This window comes from Acinonyx jubatus, chromosome X (genome assembly GCF_027475565.1).
Source record: "Acinonyx jubatus isolate Ajub_Pintada_27869175 chromosome X, VMU_Ajub_asm_v1.0, whole genome shotgun sequence".
Classification (NCBI taxonomy): domain Eukaryota; kingdom Metazoa; phylum Chordata; class Mammalia; order Carnivora; family Felidae; genus Acinonyx; species Acinonyx jubatus.
The window spans coordinates 79360654-79383764 of NC_069389.1; the positions used below are offsets into that span (position 1 = coordinate 79360654).

The following is a 23111-nucleotide window of genomic DNA, read 5'->3' on the forward strand; positions in this document are numbered from 1 at the left end:
AGAGAGAATCCCAAGCAGGCTCCATACTGTCAGTGCAGAGCCTGACAAGGGGCTCAACCCCACGAACTGTGAGGTCATGACTTGAGCCAAAATCAAGAGTCAGCCACTTAACCAACTGAGCTGCCCAGGAGCCCTTCTCTTTCTTCTTGATTCAATTTTAGTAGTTTATGTCCTTCTAGGATTTTTTCCATTTCATTTAAATTATCTAATTTATTGGCATACAATTGGTCTAGTATTGCTTTATATATATATATTTTTTATTTCTTTAAAGTTGATAGTAACATTCCCTCTTTCACTTCTGATTATAGTTATTCAAGTCTCTCTTTTTACCTTGGTCAATTTAAAGGTTTGTCAATTTTGTTGACCTTTTCAAAGAACCATCTTTAAGTTTCACTGATTTTCTTTATTGTTTTTTTCTCTTTTCCATTTCATTAATTTACATTATAATCTTTATTATTTCCTTCCTTTTGCTTGCTTCATGTATAATTTGCTCTTCTTTTTGCTCTGACCTAAGGTGTAAGGATAGGTTATTGATTTGAGATCTTTCTTCTTCAGTTGGATCCCACAAATTTTGGCATGTTGTGATTTCCCTTTTGATATCTTCTTTGAGACATTGGTTATTTAGGAGTGTGGTGTTTAATTTTCACATATTTGTGAGTTTCCCAATGTTTTTCCTGCCATAGATTTCTAATTTCACTCCATTGTGGTTGGAGAACATACACTGCATTATTTTTATCCTTTACATTTACTGAGATTTTTTTATGGTGTAGAATATCACCTATCCTGGAGAATGTTTCATGGGCACTTGAAAAAAATGTATACTCTGTTGTTGGGTGGAGTGTTCTATAGATATCTGTTAGGCATGGTTGTTTCACAGTGTGGTTAAAGTTTTCTATTTCTTTGCTGATTTTCTGTCCAGTTTTTCTATCCATTATTTAAAACGCAGCATTGCAGTCTCAAAGTATTGTTTTTAAATTGTCTATTTTCCATTTATTTCTGTCAGTTTCATTTCATGTATTTTGGTGATTATTAAATGTATTAATGTTAATAAATTGTTATATCTTCCTGATAGGTTAACCCTTTTATCATTATAAAATGTCTCTCTTTACCTCCAGTTGCAATGTTTAAAAAAATGTTTTAATGTTTATTTTCGAGAGAGAGAAAGAGACAGAGACAGAGCATGAGCGGAGAGGGGCAGAGAGGGAGGGAAATACAGAATCTAAAGCAGGCTCCAGGCTCTGAGCCCTTAGCACAGAGTCCAATGCAGGGCTTGCAACCATGAACTGTGAGATCATGGACTGAGCCAAAGTCGGGCGCTTAACCAACTGAACCACCCAGGTGCCCCACCTCCAGTTGCAATTTTTATATTAGCATCACTTTTGTCCAATGTTAGTATAGGCACTCCAGCTTTCTTGTAGTTGCTGTTTGGACAATATACTTTTCTCTATCTTTTTATTTTCAATCTATTTGTATCTTTCAATCTAAAGCGTGTCTCCTATAAACAACATATAGCTGATTGTGTTTTTTTTAATCCAGTTTGATAATGTGTGCCTTTTGACTGGAGTGTTTAATGCATTCATAATTAATTTCATTGTTGATATAGCTAGATTTACTTCTGCCATTTTACTTTTTATTTTCTATTATCGTATCCTTTCCTTTATTCCTCGTTCAGTGCTTTATATTGCATTACCTGGTTATTTTTAAATGTATTATACTTTAATATCTTTTACAACATTTTTCACTTATTTTTTAGTGGTTGCTGTAAAGTTTACCATATACATCCTAACATATCATAATCAGCTTCTGATTCATACCAGTTTAATTCCAGTGATACATAAAAATGTTATTACTATATAGCTCTATTCCCTTATAACCCCTTTGTGCTATTTTCATTATATTTTACATTTATTAATGTTGTAAAGCCAATAATATATCATTATAATTATTAGTTTATAATCTGTAGTTATTTCCTCAGCCATTTAGAGCTTTACTCCCATTCACCTCCTCTGTGCTGTTATTAGCAAATATATTATACATATAGTAAATTCCTATATGTTAGTCCCAATAATCTCTCTCTCTTCTCTCTGGTGCTACTCTTACATATAATGCTCATATGCCCAATGGTGTGCCACATTTCTCTGAGGCTCTGTTCATTTTCTTCATGCTTGTTTCTCTACTACATAATCTCTATTGATCTATCTTCAAGTTTTCCAACTCTTTTTCTGCCAGTTCAAATTTATTGTTGAACCCCTGTAGTGAAATTTTTACTTCAGTTATTGTACTTTTCATCTCCAGAATTCCATTTGGTTCTTTTTATAATTTCTATATTTTTATTCATATTCTTTTTTGGATATGACATTTTCATTATACCTTCCTATACATGTTTAATCATGATTTCCTTTAGTTCTGTGGAAAATATATATGTATATTATATATATGCATAAAATATGTATATTATATATATATACATATATATATATATATTTACAAATATACATATCTATACCTATTCATCTTTGAAATACTTTTCTATTAGATCTGATACCTGGTCACTCTCCCAGTTTCTGTTGCTTGCTTTCTTCCCAGTACTTGAATTTACTTTTTTGTTTCTTTGCATGTCACATAATTTTTGCTGCAAACTGAACATTTTAAATAATATAGCAACTCTGGATACTCCCCCCCCCCCACACACACACACCATGATTTGTTATTGTTATCTACTTGTTTATTTGTTTAGTGAATGGCTGGACTATTTTAGTAAAGTCTATCCCCCCACACAGTGTTAAGCATCTGATGGTTCAAGTTTGGGTATGAACACAGACTTACTGGAATCACAGTAGTACTGGTAGAGCTTTCCTTCACTGTTTACCTGACACATATAGCTGTCAATCTCTACTAATTACTAGAGCTGATTGCTCTATTGTTTCAACAGTGCCCTGGGGCATAAATTTCTCTACAAACTAATCCAATCAAACTGTGGCTCCTTCCATGGATAATTTCTGAGGTCAGTATTTGATACTTGTTCTGACTCCAGAGGCTCCTCGAGCTGTCTTATTTTTCAGCTCTATACTGCAAACCAGCCAGGCCACAGTCTAGGCTCTATGTTCATTAGATCCATGAATATTCTTCCAATTTATTTTCACCACAACAATCACCCTTCTTAAGAGTGCCCTTAGGCTTAAAATTCTTCATCCTTCATTGTAGATGAAGTCAGTTCCTTTGGGAAGAGATAAGGAGCTATTTTATGGCTTGCTTATTCCACTGATAAAATCTCTGAGAAAGGGCTCTAGAACTGGGGATGGGGCAATGGATAGCTTCTTTCTGAATATAACTCATGTTGTATGATCTGAGCCCTCAGTGAAAGGGGACAGCAGCCTGAGGTCCTCTCAGCTTACCTTTCCTGCAATAGTACCACTGCCTCATAAACTGAGGCAAGGGACATTGGGGCCACAAATATTCTAGGCATGCTATGCCCAAGGTACATTCTCTGTTCCACAAGTGGGAGTTGGGTAGAAGAAGGAAGCCCCACTTCTCAGCTGAATTCATACAGGACTTAGTCTCAGCAACAGACAATTGGGATAAGGGTAAGAAATGCTAAAGTCCTGCTCAACTTGTGAAGAAGGCCCTCTGATGGGATCTGGGGGAGAGGGAGCCCTGTGTTTTTGGCTCTAGCAGTGTGGAAGGATGTATCCACCTCATTGAGCTTGGAAAGTGGGGAATGAAGGAACTGTCTTGGTTCAAATATTACAGGCTCTCACCATACTAAATTTTTGTAGATTTTCTTGAATAGATGTTTCTTTGTGTGCTGTTTGTCCTTAGCATTGCAGGATTTTTTTACCTCAATACCTGGGGTCTGTCGTCTCACTGTTTTGAAGAATGAAGAGGCAGACATAAAATAAAATGAGCAGCAGGCAAAAGTTTATTAGAGTATAAGATTAGAAAGTATGAAAGCTCTCTTTACAGAGTGGGGGCATTCAAAAGTGAACACCCTGCAACTATAGGTAAGGGTCTTTGTTGTATAAGGTTTTGGTCAGGTCCCACCCCTACCTGTCCCCTTTGTTCCTTCTCAGGTTCTACCCTTATTGGCTTGATAACTGTAGGTGCAGGGCTGTCCATTCTTGATTGGCTCAATTCTATTGTGTGAGGAGTCAGACTACAGTCATAATGTCCCTCGAATAACATAAGTTTTATGGTTTGCCTATTTTAGTTAGGTATTTTGACTGTCAAATTCTTGAGGGGAGTAGGTGGTATCTGTTACATTCTTAAGTGGATCCTTACACTTGAGGGAGTTTGTTGTGGTCAGAAGCTCCCAGTATTTTTCCAAAATATGTGTTTTTCCCTACCCAGGGACCTCAGGTCTTATCCTTTCCCTCTTTGCCTATTTTATCATATATATCCCTATCATATTTAAGACCATTTTCAAAATACTTTAATGGGTGTTGGTTTTTTTAAATATAATTTTCATCACTTTCACTGGGTATCTGTCAGTGGGGCTCCTCAGGCTGTCATGATAGAAGTGAATCTTCCATTACTTCTTCATAGTGTTTCTCCCCCATTCTCTTTCGCCTCTTCTTCTGGGACTTTGGTTACATATAGGATAGATTTTTTTCCCCACTATGTCCCATTAGTCTCTTATAGCCTTTCTACATTATTTATCTTGTTGCCTATCTGTTCCTTAGTGTGACAGAGGTTAGCACCAGTTCAGAGTCTTTAGCCAATAACTCCAAGAAGGTCTTGATATTTCCTTTTCCCTAGTACACAGTTACCCTAAAAAAAAATATCTGCAGGTCCCACTGGGAAAGGTTTGATGGAAGATTTATAGTATACACCAGTGGCTTCAAGGTCCTAACTTAAATGTACCCTCTCTTCCATTTAGTTGGGTAAGAAGTTGAGAAACCTCACTACAGCAACTCAAATTAGACTTTCCAGCAGACCTAGAATTTTTTTCTGCCTGAATATGTTGAGCAACATCCTATAGACTGCCCAATTATTTCACTTTTTGGAATGCTCTGGTTAGCCCTCACCACAGATCCCTGTGGGTCAAACATCCTCTAATTAGCATTTCATTCTTGTGCCTTACTGTGGTTATTGTACTCACCTTGTCTTATACGATTAAGCACTGTCACCTGACCTCCACGACTCTAGGATCCCTTCAATTCACATTAAGATCAAGTAGCCAATTCCACTGCAGCATTCTCCACCATTGTCTCCAGCCTACAGAGCACAGACACACAGAAATTTTCAAAAATGCTTGCTGACCCTCTGACCACTGCATTTCTTAATGTTTCAGACCATGTCTACACAAAGTCTCTATCTGATACAACAAGGTTCTATTCCTTCTCTACATGTGCCCTTACCCTATTGTAAAAGCCATAGCAAGTAGAATATTTAATTGGCAGTGGAACTCTGCAACACTGAGTACCTGGGCTTGGTCCTCAGCTTTATCTATCATAACATGAGGGACTCCTCCAAACATGTCATGCAGGCTTTCTAGTGATCTAGATGTGTTTTCTATTGTATTTTCATAGCTTTCAATTTCTTCTTTTTCCTATGCATACTCTTTAGGACCATCAGGTGAATGTAGGTGACTTCACAACCTTTTGGATAATTATTTTCAACACAGTGTTTAAATGACACATCTACTTGATTTCCCAAAACTTTGGATTTCTGTACTTTATTCCATGCCATGAGTGGTGTTAATTTGATTAAGTGTGATACTACTACATGCCATTACCAGTGAACCTCTCCTAACACCTGCTCCCCACTCTCCTGACCCCTGTTGTAAGAAGGTTATTTTTCACTCCTCAAATGAGACACCCAATTCCTGGAGTAACTTTTGGTATCTACTGTATCTGAGAAGAGCATGACAGAAACAGGGGGCACGTTCACATTAGAAAATGTGAAAGGTGGAGTGCCTGGGTGACTCAGTAGGTTGAATGACTGACTTCAGCTTAGGTCATGATCTTGCTGTTCCTGAGTCTGCGCCCTGTGAGAGGCTTTGTGCTGACATCTCAGAGCCTGGAGCCTGCTTCTGATTCTGTGTCTTCCTCTCTGCCTCTCCCCCACTCACACTCTGTCTCTCAAAATAAATAAACATTTAAAAAAAGAAAGAAAATGTGAAAGGAGATTTAAAAAAATACAATATACAATGGTGTGAGAAGAGTATTTGAGAACCACAGGGACAGTACAATACTCCATGGCTAGTAAAGGTAAGATTATCAGCCCTAGGCCTGGGGGACAAAGGAAGAGAGGATTTGCTAAACTCTGGAGACATAGAGCCTATGTTGAGAGGGCCACCTTGCAGGAACCTTTCGAGAGGAGACTCAGCATCTGATGACAGTGCAGGAAACAAACTAGGAGGAAAATTTCCTGACCACATTATCCACCACTGGTTCCCAAAGGACAAAGGAATCCTTTGATGTAGTTCATACAGGCCAGACCTCGGACATAAAACAGGGAGGAGAGTGAATCCAGATAAGAAGGTGGATAGATATCCAGCAACTGGGGTGAGGGCATGTTAGTAGTAGTCACTGGGAATTGTGTGTGCAGTGAGAAGGGGTACCCCATCAGCTTTATTTACATGGCAATGAAGAGAGTAAAAGGCATATAACAATATTAGAGGTTAACCTGACTGGGATTTGTCTGAGCTATTCTACTGAAATAAGAAATGCACCTGTGTGGTACTGTCCCATAGTAAAGGCATTAAATATACTAAGAATATTGTTTTATAACCATAGGTCTGAGGAGTTTTGGATGCTTTGTACTAGTTTGTTGTTTATTGGTAACAAGGTTATTTGCACCTGATCTTGGTGAATCTTCCCACCAAGAGCTCTACTGTTGAAGCTAGCTACATATCAAGAATATGCCTACATAACCATCAGTGTAGGAGAATCCTGGGCTGAGACTGCATTTATGCTCTCCGGTTCTGGGGTATTCTGTGTACACATCAGTGTTGCCTGGTCCAAAAGAAGAAGTGCATATTGCCAGGGATCTTATAGACAGGGGGGGGAAATTGGAGCTTGCACCTGGCCACTCCAGACGCCTCGTTATGAGACAGTTTTTAGCTGTGACACAGATCCTTAATGCTGTTGCTATACTGAATCTTTTTTTCTGCACTAAACTATGGATTTGCAAGCATTAACATTTGGAGTCCCATGAGTCTTCTTTAGCAATGGAACTATTTAGCTGCTATAGTTATCATAGCATCTGAAGAAGGAATTACACCATACTATGAGATGACTTCTATCTGCCTTTGTTTATATATGTGATTTGCTCTAAAGACACTTTCAGATTCTGTTCAATAGACATGTATTAATCCTTGCCTTTATGTGTTCTTACTCCCAAACTTTGTTTTATACCTTAGAAAGACCTTGATTTCCCATCCCTCTCCAAAAATAGATTACAACTTTTTTTCTTCTACTTACCTATTGGTGACTCACACTTAATATGACTGAATAATAATGAATATATAAGTCAGTGGATATTAGCCTTTAGTATGAATCAGAATTACACAGGAAACAGACCTGAGGTCAGGGTCAGGAGTTCACATTTTCAACAGTCCTCTGATGATTCTGACATGTAGAAGACTAGCACACTTTAAAAACATGCAAGCATTGGGGTGCCTGGGTGGCTCAGTCGGTTGAGCGTCCAGCTTCAGCTCGGGTCATGATCTCACAGTTTGTCAGTTCGAGCCCCGCGTCGGGCTCTGTGCTGACAGCTCAGAGCCTGGAGCCTGTTTCGGATTCTGTCTCTCCCTCTCTCTCTGCTCCTCCCCCACTCGTGCTCTGTCTCTCTCTCTCAAAAATAAATAAAACATTTTTTTAAAAAACATGCATTAATAAAATGAGATAGGGTTAAGTTTGTGATACATAACCTTCTACATGGTGTTCCATTTGGAACTGCAAGGAAACCCTGCTAGTGAAGTCCACAGTTATTTATCTAAACAAGAAATGATCTGGGGTGAGAACTCCTATTATTATTTACAACTTTATTAGGAACCTATGACTTGTCAGACACTGTGCGAGGTATTAGAGGTACCAGGATGGAAAGGAAAGATTGTGCTTTGAGAAGCAGAGTCCAATGCATTGTTTCTTAGTTTTTTTAAAAGCTTCAGTCCACAATCACAAATATATATATATATATATATATATATATATACACACACATATATATATACATAAACATATATATGGGTATATATACACACATGCACACATAACGGAAACACAAATTTCACAAAACAATTTTCAACCTACCTACCTGTGATATATTCTGATTCTTTCCTATTTGGCTGTAATCAATTCTATTCTACCCTACTTCCTTAAAAAATTGCAGGTCTTGACTCATTACATTTGTTTCAGGCTCTATTAACTCAGGGAGTGTGGGACTAAGCTTAACACACCACAGTTTAACACAGTAACACAGTTTAACACATATCATCTGTGATGTATATCTTCTGTAGCACATATATTTATTCTTCTAGGCACATATTTCATGTGAAGGTGGGAGTGGGGAGGCTAAGTAGTCTCCTTGTAGACCAGTGCTTCTCAAACTTTAATGCATACAGAAATCAATTGCAGATCTTGTTAAATTAGGATTCTGATTCAGTACATCTAAGATGGAGACTTGAGATTCTGCACTTCCATCTCTCAGATGATGCTGATGCAGCTGGTCCATTGACCACTTTAGAGTAGCAATGCTCTAAAAACCTTAAGTGTGGGTAGGTGTGCTAACCTTGTAAAGCAGGACCTGGCAGGAGTTTCCTAGGAGACAATTACCTCTAAGGAAAGAGGAATCAAGCAGACAAGGTACTGACAGATGAGAAAACCAGTGTGTGGAACTCAGATTTTATTTCAACGTCCCATATTTGAATCTGGTAGAGAGATAGCTGTACACGAAAACATATTTACAACACAACAAACACAGAAAGGATTGGTTTGCTAAAAAAAATCTGAGATCCATTAAGTGTCAAAGTATCACTGGGATGTTACCCACTTGTGTAAGCATAATTCTAGCTTTATCCTCACTTCTATAGGTGATATGGTGTGAGGCAGGTTTTGGGCTTACTGGGGACTCCAGGGAAATCAACTGGACTTTGTCACCTTGAGGACATCAGCCTGTCAGCAACAGTGAGAACCTTAAGAGTGTGCCCAACCCATGAGAAGAGGCACACTGTGCAGCAGACATAGCAGTACCCTGGGTAGGGTGGCACCCATCTTTTGACTTCCTGGACTAATTCCTGGTTATTGGTGAGCTGTACCTCATCCCCCTTCTAAATGTCTGATGAGGGTCTTGGTCCTGCTAACATAGGGGAAAATGTAGAAACCAGACCAACATAGCTCACATACACACTGCTTCATCTGTTCTACTCAGGAATATTGTGAGGCTAGTATTATCCCCATTTCAGAAAGACAAGACTGTGTTTTACAACAATGGGTCTGTTATAACGGCCAGGTTAATTCTTCTAAATATGAGTCCTAGAGGGAATATGAATTTCACATATTAAGTTCTGACAAAAATTTTAAGTGTTTCCACTAGCCTTCATAAATTCACTGAACAGATCTTCATATTTCTTTTTCCATATTGTTTTCCTTTTTTATATTTTAGCATTTCCTTATGAGAAAAGCAATCTGTGTTCTTTAGGAAAAAAATAAACATACAGGTAGAAAGAAAACAAAGAAATCAAGTTCTTCACAGTATACTAATTCAGAGAACTACTGTTAACCTTTTGGTGAACGAATTTTCTATTTTTCCTGTGCACATATGTATTACATAAACTTATGTTTTTTTACAAAAGTGGACCAATTCTGTAGAGGATATTATAAGCTGCTTTATTTCCCCAAGAATTATAATGTCTTTGCAATGCACGGGTGAAAATCCCCTACTGATAGAGTGCTCTAGTTGGGTCAGAAGGCTGCTGATAACAAGAGCAACAGCTAAAGCAAATTATTAGCATAAGGTTGAAGCACAGGGCCTGGCAAATGCTTTCCAGAGGCACTACACAAAAGGAATGTCTTCAAAGCCCCTTTGTGGGGCCCTGCAACCACCCCTGAGTTCCCTTGGGCCCCTTGGGTGGAAGGGGTCCTGTAAACTTTTTTGCATCCACATAAACCCCCCCAATTTCTGCTTGGTTTTCTTTACCTCATCCTCCACCCTGGCCATCTCATCAAATTCTCTTATCATCTCCTCATTGCTCAAATGCATATCATGTATGGCCTCTTTATATTCCTTGAGGCACTGAGCCAACCCCTTTTTGGTTTTTCTTTTGGCCTTCTTGGGTACATCATCCCCAGCTGGGCGCTTTCCTGCAGTCTTTGGTTCATTGGCTGGTTTTTCTTCTTCTTTTGGCTTTTCCTGGCTCTCTGGCCTTCCCTCATTCTCTGATTTTTCCTCTTTTGGCTCTCCCTCACTCCCTGCTTCTCCTTCTTTTGGCTGTCCTTTGTTCCCTGGCTTCCCCTCACTCACAGGTTTTCCTTCTTCTTTTGGCTTTCCCTGGCTCTCTGGCTTTCTCTCACTGACTGATTTTCCCTCGCTCACTGGCTTTCCTTCTTTTGCTTTTGCCACACTCCCTGGCTTTTGGTTGTCCTTTAGAATTTCATTTTCTGTCTTTCCCTTGTGATTTGTTTTCCCCTCATTTTCTAACTTTTCCTTGTCTTCCAGAGTACAAGTTTCTTCTGGCTTTCCCACATCCTGTGGCTGTTCTTTGCATTCTATCTCTCCTTGCTTCTCAGGCATTCCTTCATTTCCATTGCAGAATTTTTCCATGTTGATATTTTGCCTCCTTTTCCTGTCCTGGGGGTGGAAGGAAGAGGAGACAAGGGAGATTAAGGGCTTGGGAGTAGAATGCGGAATTCAGGTCTGGATCATATTCACACCTATGTACTCTTATCTGGGTTCCCCTAACCTGGCCTGGCACTCCAAGTGTGCCCTTTTGCTAAGCTCCTTCTCCCACCATTCCTCCCACATACAGGAACCAACCATTTCTCTCAGGCCCTGCCATTGTCTTTTTGACAGCTAAGCATGGTAAAATGTAAATGTGTTGGGAGGTGGGTGGTTAGACCCCAAATTCTGCCCATGCTGTACCCTCCACAATCCCCACCATTCTAGGTCCCTGTCCAGACACCCCCTTACTTCACTGACCTGCAGGAATTCAGGACAGGTTTCTCTTCCTTTTCTAGCCTTGTAGAGTGCTGAGAATAAACACACAGAACTGCAGACAGACAGGAGAAAGAGGCTGGGCATTTGGTGGATGCACAAAGACCTGGGTCCGTTTCCTGAATCCTAGCCCTCCAAGTGTCTTCTGCACATTATTTACCCTACCATTCCTCCCAACCGTTTCCCTGGCAGGACCTACCGCCTTCTGTACCATCCTTCAGCGTGGCTGGGTGTCTGCAATATATGTGGTGGGGGGGATGGGCAGTGGGGAACTCAAATTCTGCCCAAGTTCTGCTCTCTACACCCCCACCATCCCTGTCCAGTGCCCCTCCTATTTTTCTAGTCTTGCAGAGTGCTGCGGACAGACACACAGACCTGCAGACAGACAGGAGACAGGGGCAGGGCGTCTCAGCAATTTGCTCTCAGCAAATTGATGTTTCTTCCCTGAATCTGGGCCCTCCTCATGCAACATTTCCCTCACTTACCTCCCCCGCATCCCAGCCGCCATTACTTTCCAGGCCTCAGGCTCCAGACCAGGATGCTGTCCAAACTGTTTGGATCTCTGTGACCCCCTCCCCTGCAGACAAGCCGCCCGCCCTCACCCTCTTTTTGCGGAGGTCAATATTTCCACTTAGGTGCAGAGTGTGAGAGGGGGTTATTTCTAGAATATGTCTGTCTACATTTCACTGTCGCACTGCGGGGGCGCCCCCCTCCCATTTCAGGTCCAAAAATGTATGGAGAGCGCAGAGGAGGGGCGTCGAGGAGGCGACAGAGCCTGCTGCAAGATGCTCCCTCCTCACCTGCCCACCTCCCCGCCGCGTCCCCCTCCTCCCCAACCTCCCGGACCCCTCCCCACCCCGCGCTGCTCCCAGATCCTACTCCCATCCACCTCCACCCCTGCCCGGGGCCACCGGCAGCACCCACCTTCACACCGACCTGAGGGACCTGCGGGGCCCGGGGCAGCCCTGTGCCTCCTCGGGCTCGCCAAAGCCCGCCGGCCCCTCGCCCGCCGCCCGGGCAGCTCAGGGAGCTGGTTCTGCGCGGGCGACGGGAGCGGACAGCGCAGGCACCGGACCGCAGGGTGGGTGAGCAGGCGGGCGCGGGGGCTGCTGCCCACGTCGGCGCCCGACCGGTCACGTGAGCGCCGCGTCACCCAAGCTCGGTTCCCCACCCCGCTCCGCCCCCTCATCCCCATCCCGTAGGGACCAGCCAGCCACAGACGGTGGGGAGCAGTGTGGCAAAAGGGGGTCGCCGAGAGGGCAGCCCAGAGGCTTCTTTACCGCAGGTGCTTTACCTGGCGCGCATCTCAGGTCCTCACACAGCATCCCTCTGAGAGGTACGTCATTGCCAGGTGTGACAGCTGATCGCAGGGAGGGTACCCGACTTTGCCGAGAGCACTCAGCAACGGAATCCCACAGGCTGCTTTCAAGACAGGCTCTGCCAGACTCCAGAGCTCTGGTGGTAGTGTCCACCAAAGTAGAGCTGCCACCTTGAGTAGCTGTGTTCCTGGGCCTCCTCTCTCCTCAGTCCACACGTTCTCTCTCCCTGAGTTATTTCTGTTCATTTCCCTCTAAGCACAGATGATTCTCAAATCTCCATCACCAGGCTATCCTCTCCCCTGAGCTTTAGACCCTCTTTGCCAACTGTCTGTTGGCTACCACTGCTTGAATGTCCCTGAGGAACCTCAAAATCCGTATACCCCAAACTGCTTTCACCAACTTCCTTCTCACCTTCTCCCTTCACTTCTCTTCACACTTGAAACTTGCACTCCAATATTTGACCTCTTCTTATTTAGAGAGAGTGTCAGACAGCTAAACAAGATAGTATTAAAATATATTTTAAATGGATCACAGATGAATAGATTTATCATCATCCTTGGTCTACAATACACTCTGTATCATTAACCCTTTGTCCCTCTTTTCTTTTCTATTCCCTTCCCTTCCCTTTTCTCTTTCATACTGTGAAACCACCACCCACCTCAAAAACTAGAAAATTGCCAATATAAAGTTGCTACAGTGTAATGCCACATATTTGGTTTTGACAATGTGACTATACTGTGCCTTGGTTTGGATCATGTGTATCCTGTTGTAGTTAACTGAACTTCTTGGATGCATAGATAGTGTGTCCTCTAATGAGAAATTTTTATCTTTTATTTGTTCAAAAATTCTTTCTTCTCATTTCTGTATCTCTTCTCTTTGGAGTCCTGTCATGCACATGTTAAACATGCTTCATGTGTCTCCTGGTTCTCTTAGGCTTTTTAAAATTTTCTTCAGTTTTTTTTTTTTTTAACTTTTTGCTCCTCAGACTGGATAATCTCAATTGGTCTATCTTCAGGCTAACTGATTCTTTTTCATGCCTGCTTAAATATAAAATATACTGTTAAACCCCTTTAGTGAGCTTTTCATTTAGATATTGTGCTTTTCAGCTCCAGAGTTTCTGTTTGGTTCCTTTTTATAAATTTCTATCTTTCTACTGATAGTTTATATTTGCTAAAGTGTTGCCTCTTCATTTCCTTAGTCTTTTGTCCATCTTTTCTTTTAGCTGTTTGAGCATATTTAAGACAGTTGATCTAATTTTTTTGTCTAGTTAGTCCAATACATAACCTTTCTTATAGTCAGCCTAATAATGTTTCTTTCTTATAAATAGATCATATTTTCTTTATTTTCTTGTTTCTTCATATGCCTCACAATTTGTGTTGGAATCTGGACACTTTGTATATTAGAAAATATCAACTCTGTAAATTAGATCCTCCCACTTTCCAAGGTTTGTTGTTGCTCTTTGTTGTGGGTTGTTTCTTTGTTTAGTGACTTTTAAAAATAGTTTTGTAAATTCTGTATTATTTGTCATGTGTGACCAGTGAAGCCTGTGACTTATTAGCTCAGTAATCAACTGGTATTTGGTCATGGTTACTTTAAATGTCTAGAACCATGAGAATAAAAATACTTTCCCAGTCTTTGCAGATGAACTGTGACATTGAAGTATTTTTAGTGCTTTACTTTCTGCTTGGGCAGATCCTGAAGAACAGCCCACGGTTAATGCTTAGGGTTTTCTGTGGCTTTTTCTGAGCATGTATCCAATCTTGGGTATGCACATATACTTTTCAATTCCTTAGTATATGTGAGTTTTTAAAAGTGCTTGTTCCTCCTTGTATGTCTTTCCCCAACTTCTCATACTTAGGCTTCTCAATGTATTGTTTACCTTAAATGTTGTTCCTTGTCCCAGGCTGCTGTGGCCAATACCTGTGACTTTAAGTGTTTTTGGCAAAAGCCACCCAGGAAGCTATCCCACTTCCAGTCCCAGGAATGGTCTGTTTGGTGTGACAAAGGGAATTTTTTGTGCTGGTCTTTCAGGGAGCTGCCAGACAGACTAAGACCCACAACCAGAATTCTATAAGAACGGGATCTGAATTCTTCCCTCTGGCACTAGCAATGTAAACCAGGATATCAAGCTGCCATCCACAGACTGCTGACAACCTGGGGCATGGGGGATGGTAGGCAGACAATTTAAAATTTCTTACCACAAAGCAGTAGCCTCTTTCTTCACCAAATTTCCCCCTGGTTGTTACAATTTTTATTTTACTAGATTCCAGAGTTCTACAAAAGTTGATTCTGATATTTTTTGCCAGCTTATTAGTTGCTTTTACGGGAGGGGTCAAGTCCAAGAATTCCATACCTTGCTATTTTCAATAAGGTTACTTTTCTTTCTATTCCTATTTGTCAGTGTTGGTAGTTTGTGTCTTTATTGGAATTTGTCCTTTTCATCTATCTTGTCTTATTTATTGTCACACAGGTGTCCATAATATTACTGTATAATCCTGTATAAACGTATAGACTTAAGATTCATGTCTCTTTTTTCATTCCTGGCTCTGATAATTTGAATCCTCATCCTTTTTCTTTTCTTTTTTTTTTTTTTTTTGATCAGTGTATCTATAATTTGCCACTTTTTTTCCTTTTATTTTCAGAGAAGCAATCTTCAGTTTTAGTTAGGTTCTCTATTGCTTTACTATTCTCTACTTCATTTATTTCCACTCAAATATTTACTATTCTTTATGATTTCTTTGGTTTTAAGCTGATTTTTCTAGTATTTTAAGGTGGGAATTTAAATTACTGATTTGAGATTTTCATGTTTTCAATATAAGAAATTACAACTATAAATTTCCCTCTAAGTACTGCTTAACTACATCCCATAAGTTTTGGTATGTTGTGTTTTCATTTTTATTCATCTGTAAGTAGTTTCCAATTTCTTTCATGATTTCTTCTGATTAAATGGAAATATATTGCTTAATTTCTACATGTTGATAGATTTTTCAGATATCCTTACGCTGTTGGTTACTAATTTAAGTCCATTATTATCAGAGAATATTATTTGTGTGATTTCAATCCTTTAAATTTATATGGTATTTTATTATGGCTTATCCAAAAGAATGTTCCATGGGTGCTTGACAAGATGTGTTTTGATGTTGCTTGGAATATTTTATAGATGCCTGTTATTCTAGTTGGTTTGTAGTTTTATGCAAGTGTCTTATCTTCTTATTGATATTCTTCCTACTTGTTCCATCCAATATTTAAAGTATCATTTTGAAGTCTGCATTTTCTATTTTCAAATTCTCTGTTTTTCCCTTTGTTTTCTGGCAGTTTTTGCTTTATGTATTTTGACATTTACATGTTTACATATATTTTAATAGATTCCTTATGGATTGACCTTGTTATAAAATACCTTTCTTGTTCTCCAATAATGTATTTTGTCTTAAAGTATTTTGCCTGATATTAAAATATCCGCTACTTTTTTCATTACCCTTTGCATGGCATATATTTTTACATCTTTTCACCTTCATTATATTTATTTATTTGAATCTAAAGTGTTTCTCTTGTAGATAGTGTATACTTGGATCATGCTTTTATGCCCATTTGACTAATTTCTGCCCTTTGAATGGAGCATTTAATCAATTTGTATTTATTAATTTATTTTTTTAACATTTATTTATTTTTGAGACAGAGAGAGAGAGAGCATGAACAGGGGAGGGTCAGAGAAAGAGGGAGACGCAGGATCTGAAACAGGCTCCAGGCTCTGAGCTGTCAGCACAGACCCCAACGCAGGGCTTGAACCCACGGACCGCGAGATCATGACCTGAGCCGAAGTCAGCCGCTTAACCGACTGAGCCACCCAGGCACCCCTAATCAATTTGTATTTAATGCAATCATGGATAAGGTAGGTTTTACATCTGCCATTTTACTATTTGCTTTCTATATGTTGACTTTTTTTGCTTCTTTATTTCTCCACTATTGCATTCTTTTTAAAAGACATTTTCAATATGCCATTTTAATTCCCTTGTTGTTTTTTAGAAGATTAAAAAAATTCTTAGTGGTTGCCCTATGGATTAAAATTAACATCTTAAAACAATCTAACTTTGTCAATTGTAACTTTATTTCAATACTATTAAAAAGGTTGTTCTAATGTATCTTCATTCCCTCCTTCCTCCTTTGTGCTATGATTGTCCTAGAAACTACATGTTTAGCCATTGTATACCCCTAAATGCTATTTTATAATTATTGTTTATGCAGTTTTCTTTTCAATCAAATAGGAAAAACTCAGAAACAAACATACATTTATACTGTCTATATTAATTTTTTATTGCTGCTGTAACAAAGTACCACAAACTTCATGGCTTAAAACAACAGGTTTTTTCTCTTATAATGCTGGAGGTCATCAATTTGAAATGGTTTCATGGGGTTTAACTATGGTATTAGCAGGGCAATACTGCCTCTGGAAACTTTAGGAGAACATCCATTTCCTGAAGTCTCCAGCTTTTAGAGCTGCATTCCTTGAATTATGTCCACTTCTTCCATCTCCAAAACCAAAATCATACAAATGTCTCTGCTTCCATCATCATATTGCTTTATTCCTCTTCAGTGTCAAATTTTCTTCTGTCTTTCTCTCATAGGAATACTTGTGATTGCATTTGGGCCACACCCAGAAAATCCAGTACAATCTCTCCATCTTGAGATCCTTAACTTAATAACACCTGTAGAGTCTGTTTTTGCCATATAAGGAAACATTTATAGCTTATAACATTTGGATATGAATATCTTTTGGGAGGCCATTATTTAGCCAACCACTTTGTCTTTTATATTCACCTATTTAGTTACCTTACCAGTGCTCTTTATTTCTTGATGCAGATTCAAGTTACCATCTAGAGTCCTTTGATTTTAGCCTAAAGGACTCTATTTAATATTTCTTATAGAACAGTGAAACTGTAGGCGTCCCTGGGTGGGTCAGTTGGTTAAACATCTGACTCTTGATTTCAGCTCAGGTCATGATCTTATGCTTATGAGTTCGAGGCCCCCATCAGGCTCTGGACTGAGCATAGAGCCCACTTTGAATTCTCTATCTCCCTCTCTCTCTGTCCCCCTCTCTCTCTGTCCCTCCCCAGCTTGTGTGATCTCTTTCTCTTTCTCTCTTTCTCTCAAAAATAAATAAACATTATAAAAAAAAAACAGTGAAAGTGTTTAAAGATTCTCTCAGTATTTGTTACCTGAGAATGTCTTAGTTAATACTTAATTTTTAAAGAAGAATTTGTTGGTTAAGATATCTTGGTTAATATTAATTCTTCTTCTTGCATTTTCTGAAGAAGATATCCCACTGCCTTATGATCTCCATAATTTCTGATTAGAAGACTGCTGTACAGTAGTTTTTAAGTTAGATTAAACTTGAAAAGTTTTGGTTAGTACATTTTCAAATGCATTTTCTTGCTGCTTTATTTCTCATCTCTTTCTGTGATTTCCATTATGTCTATGTAGGTATATTTGACAGTGTCTCAAGGTTCTGTCTCTCTCTATGCTCTTATTAATTTTTATTTGTTTTGTTTTTCAGACTTGAAATCTTTATTTACCTATTTTCAAGTGTACTGATTCCTTCAGCCAGCTCAAGTCCATGATTGAGACACTCACGTGAATTTCTCATTTCAATTATGTTCTACTCAATGGGGAAAATAGTATCTTTCCAATAAATAGTGCTGGGAAAACTGGATATCTACATGCAAAAGAATGAAGTTGGGCATTTACCTTACACCACTTACAAAAAGTTAATGCAAATGGATCAAAGATTTCAACAGAAGAACTAAAACTGAAATTTTTGAAGAAAAAGATGAGAAAAACTTCATGTCATTGGATATAGCAATAATTTCTTGAATATAACACTCAAAGCATAGGCAACAAAAGAAAAATAAGATAAATTGATGCTATGGACTGTGTCCCACCAAAATTCACATATTGAAACATGCTAGAAAAAGCCAATGTTGCTCTGAAAGGATTGTTAAACTCCATTGTGGTGAGGGTTCAGAAAGGAAAGAAGAGTGCTGGAAATAAAATTTGCATCTTTTTATAGAGTAATACATAAATAATCATGTATAGAATGTTGGTAGTAATATAGATGGTAAAGGCCATTCTGTTAGGTCTCAGAATGAGGAACATGTTATTGGACAATGGAGAAAAGGAAAAAAGGAAACCCTTGTTATAAGGTGACAATAACTTGTTTGAATTGTGTTCCTATTTGAGTATTTTGTTAAAAGTAGAACTTGCAAGCAACATAATTGGATTTTTAGACCACTGCAGACATGTATGCCACCTATCAGAGTTGATGTGTGGGTGGGGCCCCTGAAGAAAGCTGATTTGTGGGAAAAGCTACCACAGAGCTGTAACATGGGCAGCAACCAGAGGAGATATATGAGTGATGTTACCACTTCAGAGGGCCTGAAGGGCAGAACATTGATCCAAAGAAGATTATTCTCATGCCTGAAGATCTAATGGGATTTGCTGTGCTAGGTTTTGGACTTGCTTGGCACCCATCACTCCTTTCTTCTTTCCTGTTTCTCCCTTTGGAATGGAAATGTCTATCTTATGCCTGTCCCACCGTTGTATTTTGTAAACACATAACTTACGTTGTTTCATAGATTCATAGTTGGAAAGTAATTTTGCTTTAGGATAAATTACACCTAGAACCTCACTCATTTCTCATTTAGATAATATTTAGAAGAGATTTTGGACTTTAAAAGTTTATTCTATAATGAGTTAACATTTTAAAGGCTCTTGGGATGGAATGAATGTATTTTTCATGTGAAAAGGACATGAATATTGGGGGGCCAAGGGTGGACTACTATGGATTGAATGTGTCCTCCCCAAATGTATATGTTGAGAGCCCTAATTCCCAGTGTGGTGGTAGTTGGGGATGGGATCTTTGGGATGTAATTAGATTTAAATGAGGTCATGAGGGTGAAGCCTCTATGATGGGATCACCGTCCTTATAAAAGAGGAAGAGCTCTCTGTCTTTCCACCATGTAAGGATAGAGCATGAGGGTGGCCATCAGCAAACCAGGAAGAATGCTTTCACTGGAGACTGAATTTTCTAGAACCTTGATCTTGGACATCTCAGCCTCCAGAACTACAAGAAAAAAATTTTTGTTGTTTAATCCACTCAGTCTATTGAATTTTGTTTAGTAGTCAGAACTAACACAGTTGAATTTTATAAAAATTAAATACTTTCTATCCATCAAAGAATACTATCAATAGAGTTAAAAAGTAACCTACAGGATTGGGGAAATATTTATAAATCATATGTCTCTTAAAGGATTAATATTGAGACTATATAAAACACTCCTACAACTCAACAACAATAAAAAAGAACCTAAAAAGTAGGCCAAGAACTCCAATAGACATTTCTTCATAGAAGATATGCAAATGGCCAAAGCATGTAAAAAGATGCTCAACATCACTATTATTGGAGAAAAGCTAATCCAAACCACTGTGAGGTATGACTTCACACCCATTAGGATGGCTATTATAAAAACAACTCAGAAAACAATGTGTTAGTGAGGATGTGGAAGATTGGAACACTTGTACACTGCTGGTGGGGATGTAAAGTGGTGAAGTTGCTGAGGAAAACATTATCGTGTTTACTCAAAGAAAGCCCAAAACATATCATTATAATATGTTCTAGCAATCCATTTCTGGGTATATACCCAAAATAATTGAGAACAGAAGCTTAAATAGATACTTGTACTCCCATGCTCATAGCAACATTATTCACAATAGTCCTAACGGATAAGCAACACAAGTGCCCATTGAAAAATAAATCGATAAAGAATATGTGGTATATACATTCAATAAAATATGATGCATCTTTGGGGTGCTTGTATGACTCAGTTAGTAAAGCTTCCAACTCAATTTCAGCTCAGGTCAGATCTCATGTTTTGTGGGTTTGAGCCCCGCATCGGGCTCTGTGCTGACAGTACAGAGACTTGTTTGGGATTCTCTGTCTCCCTCTCTCTCTGTGCCCCTTCCCAACTCTCTCTAAATAAATAAATAGATTAATTAATTAATTAATTAATTAAAAAATATGATGTAGCCTTAACAAAGAATAAAATTCCACTACACATTATACTATAGGTGAACCTTGAAAATATGCTAAGTCAAATAAGCCAGACACAAAAAGACAAATACTGTATGTATCATTCCACTTATATAAGGGACTAGAAGAGTCAAATTTATACAGACCTAAAGTAGAATAGTGGTTACCAGGGTCAATGGGGGATAGGAGAATGGGAAGTTATTATTTAATGAGTACAAAGTTTCAGTTTGAAATGATGAAAAATTGTTGGAAATAGTGGTGATGATTCCACAATATGAATGTACTTAATGCTACTGAATTGCACACTCAAAAATGATTAAAATTTAGATATTGCATTTTGTGTATTTTTCCACAATAAAAAAACATAGACCATTTTAAAGTGAACAATTCAGTGGTATTTAGAACTTTCACAATGTTATGGAACCACCTCTATTTAGTTCTAAGACATTTCTATCAGACCAAAGTAAAAACTACTTATTCACTAAGTACTTTGCCTTCCTTTATCTACCCAGTACCTGGCAATCACTGATTTGTGTTATATCCTGTGTTGGTCTTCTGAGACTGCCAGAACAAAATACCACAGATTTGGTGACTTAACAGAAATTAATTTCTCACAGTTCTCAAGGTTAGAATTCCAAAATCAAGTTGTGAGTGGGTGTGGTTTCTCTTGAGTCCTTTTCCCTTGGTTTGCAGATGGCTTTCTTCTTGTATCCTCATATGGCCCTTTTCTTGTGAGCAAACACTCGTGGTGTCTCTTCTTTTTCTTATGAGGACACTTATTTTATTGGGGTCCCACCCTTAAGACTTTATTTAACCTTATTTACCTCCTTAAAGATGATATCTCTACTTACATTGGGGGTTAAAGTTTCAACTTATGAATTTTGGGGAGACACAATTCAGTACATAACATTCCACGCTCTGGCACCCCAATACTCATGTCCTTCTCATATGCAAAATGTAAAATTTATCCTGTCCCAACAAGCCCCAAAGTCTTAACTTATTCCAGCATCAACTCCAAGTCCAAAGTCTCATCTGAATATCTGAATTAAGTCTAGGTGAGACCAGATGTATGATTCATCCTGAGGCAAAACTCCTATTTAGCTATGAATCTGTGAAACTATTTATGTGCTTCCAAATACAATGGTGGAATAGGCATATAATAGAAATTCTCCTTTCAAAAGGGAGAATTCCATTATCATGAAACTTTTCCCCATGTTTTATTTTAAGAGTTATGGTTTTAGCTCCTAGGTTTAGGTTTTTGATCCATTTTGAGACATTTTTTTGTATATGGTGTAAGTTAAGGGTCAAACTTCAATATTTTGCATATGCAGTTTTCCTAGCACTACTTTTTGAAAAGTATGTCCTTTTCCCATTGAATGACCTTGGCACCCTTGTTGGAAATCATTTGACCATGCATGTGTGGGTTTATTTCTGAGATGTCTATTTTATTGCATTGGCCTATATGTCTGACATTATGTCCATACAACACTATTTTGATTATTGTAGCTTTGATAAGAGTTGCACTGCAATGAATGGATTCTTCTATAGGGCTTCCAGTGGGAGCATCACTCTGCCCACACATTAATTTCTGACTTCAGTCTCCAGACCTGCGAGAGAATAAATTTATATTGTGGTAGTTTTTATTAAAGCAGTCATAGGAAACCAATACTAATAGTGAATGACAGACTTTGTGGAAAATTAATATTTATGCCTGTTTTCACTTTCCCATCCTTTCCCTGAGACAAGCAGATGAACACCCCCTAGATATGGGATAAATTCAAAGTGGCTAGGATGGACTCTCACAAGCAAGGTTTGAAATTGGTAAGAGGAATGAAATTTTTATTCATTTTATTGTTTATATGTTACCTGCATTGGAATGAGAGAAAAGCATTACATAGTCTTCAGTTGAGGAAATGTAGCTTTTTAAGACATGTGAACCCTCCCTTTGAACTTTTATTTACAGTCTTGATTTATTTTGCAGAAAATTTAATATTTTTTACATAGTAAATATGAATCTTTCCCTTTATGGTTTCATCTTTTATTTCTCTAAAGCTCAGACAGACTTTCTCCTCTATACTCTTGTCCCTGAATTCAGATTAACATATATTTATATTCTCTTTTACTTTATTGATTTGTCCTTAATATACTTGAGATAAAGGGGCACCTGGATGGCTCAGTCAGTTAAGCATTCGACTCTTGATTTTGGCTCAGGTCATGATTTCACAGTTGGTGAGTTCAAGCCCTGAGTCAAGCCTAGCATCAGTCTCTGCGCTGATAGTGCTTGGTATTCTCTCAAACTTTAAAATGTGTGTGTGTGTGTGTGTGTGTGTGTGTGTGATAAAAATGTGCGCACAGGTAACTCTAAAATTTTAGTGTGCTTCAGAGTCACCCGGGAGTTTAACATTGCAGTTACATAAGCACCATTACCAAAGAGTGGTCTTGGGTGAAGGGTCAGGATACTGTATTTTAAACAAGCTCCCCATGTAATACTGAAACATTTGCTAGACTAGAAAACCTTGGGGAATACTAATATATACTATTTAAAAGGATCTCAT

General features: G+C 38.7%; 1 protein-coding gene across 2 annotated transcripts; it reads right to left on the reverse strand.

Moving 5' to 3' along the window:
- Window positions 1–8423: 8423 nt before the first annotated feature.
- On the reverse strand, window positions 8424–12327 carry TCEAL2 (transcription elongation factor A like 2). Of its 2 annotated transcripts, XM_027053830.2 has the most exons (3): window positions 12079–12327; window positions 11140–11209; window positions 8425–10791 (listed from the first exon to the last, which is right to left on the reverse strand). In XM_027053830.2, exon 3 carries the CDS (start codon window positions 10762–10764, stop codon window positions 9997–9999), a length of 768 nt encoding a protein of 255 aa, XP_026909631.1. In that variant the 5' UTR covers window positions 10765–10791; window positions 11140–11209; window positions 12079–12327; the 3' UTR covers window positions 8425–9996. The 2 variants fall into 2 exon arrangements, with proteins under 2 accessions (XP_026909632.1, XP_026909631.1); XM_027053831.2 differs by lacking the exon at window positions 11140–11209 and having other exon boundaries at window positions 8424–10791.
- Between the last annotated feature and the right edge of the window lie 10784 nt (window positions 12328–23111).

Excerpts from the sequence above, each read along its gene's own strand:
- TCEAL2 (XM_027053831.2), bottom strand. The coding sequence starts at position 10,764 with ATGGAAAAATTCTGCAATGGAAATGAAGGAATGCCTGAGAAGCAAGGA.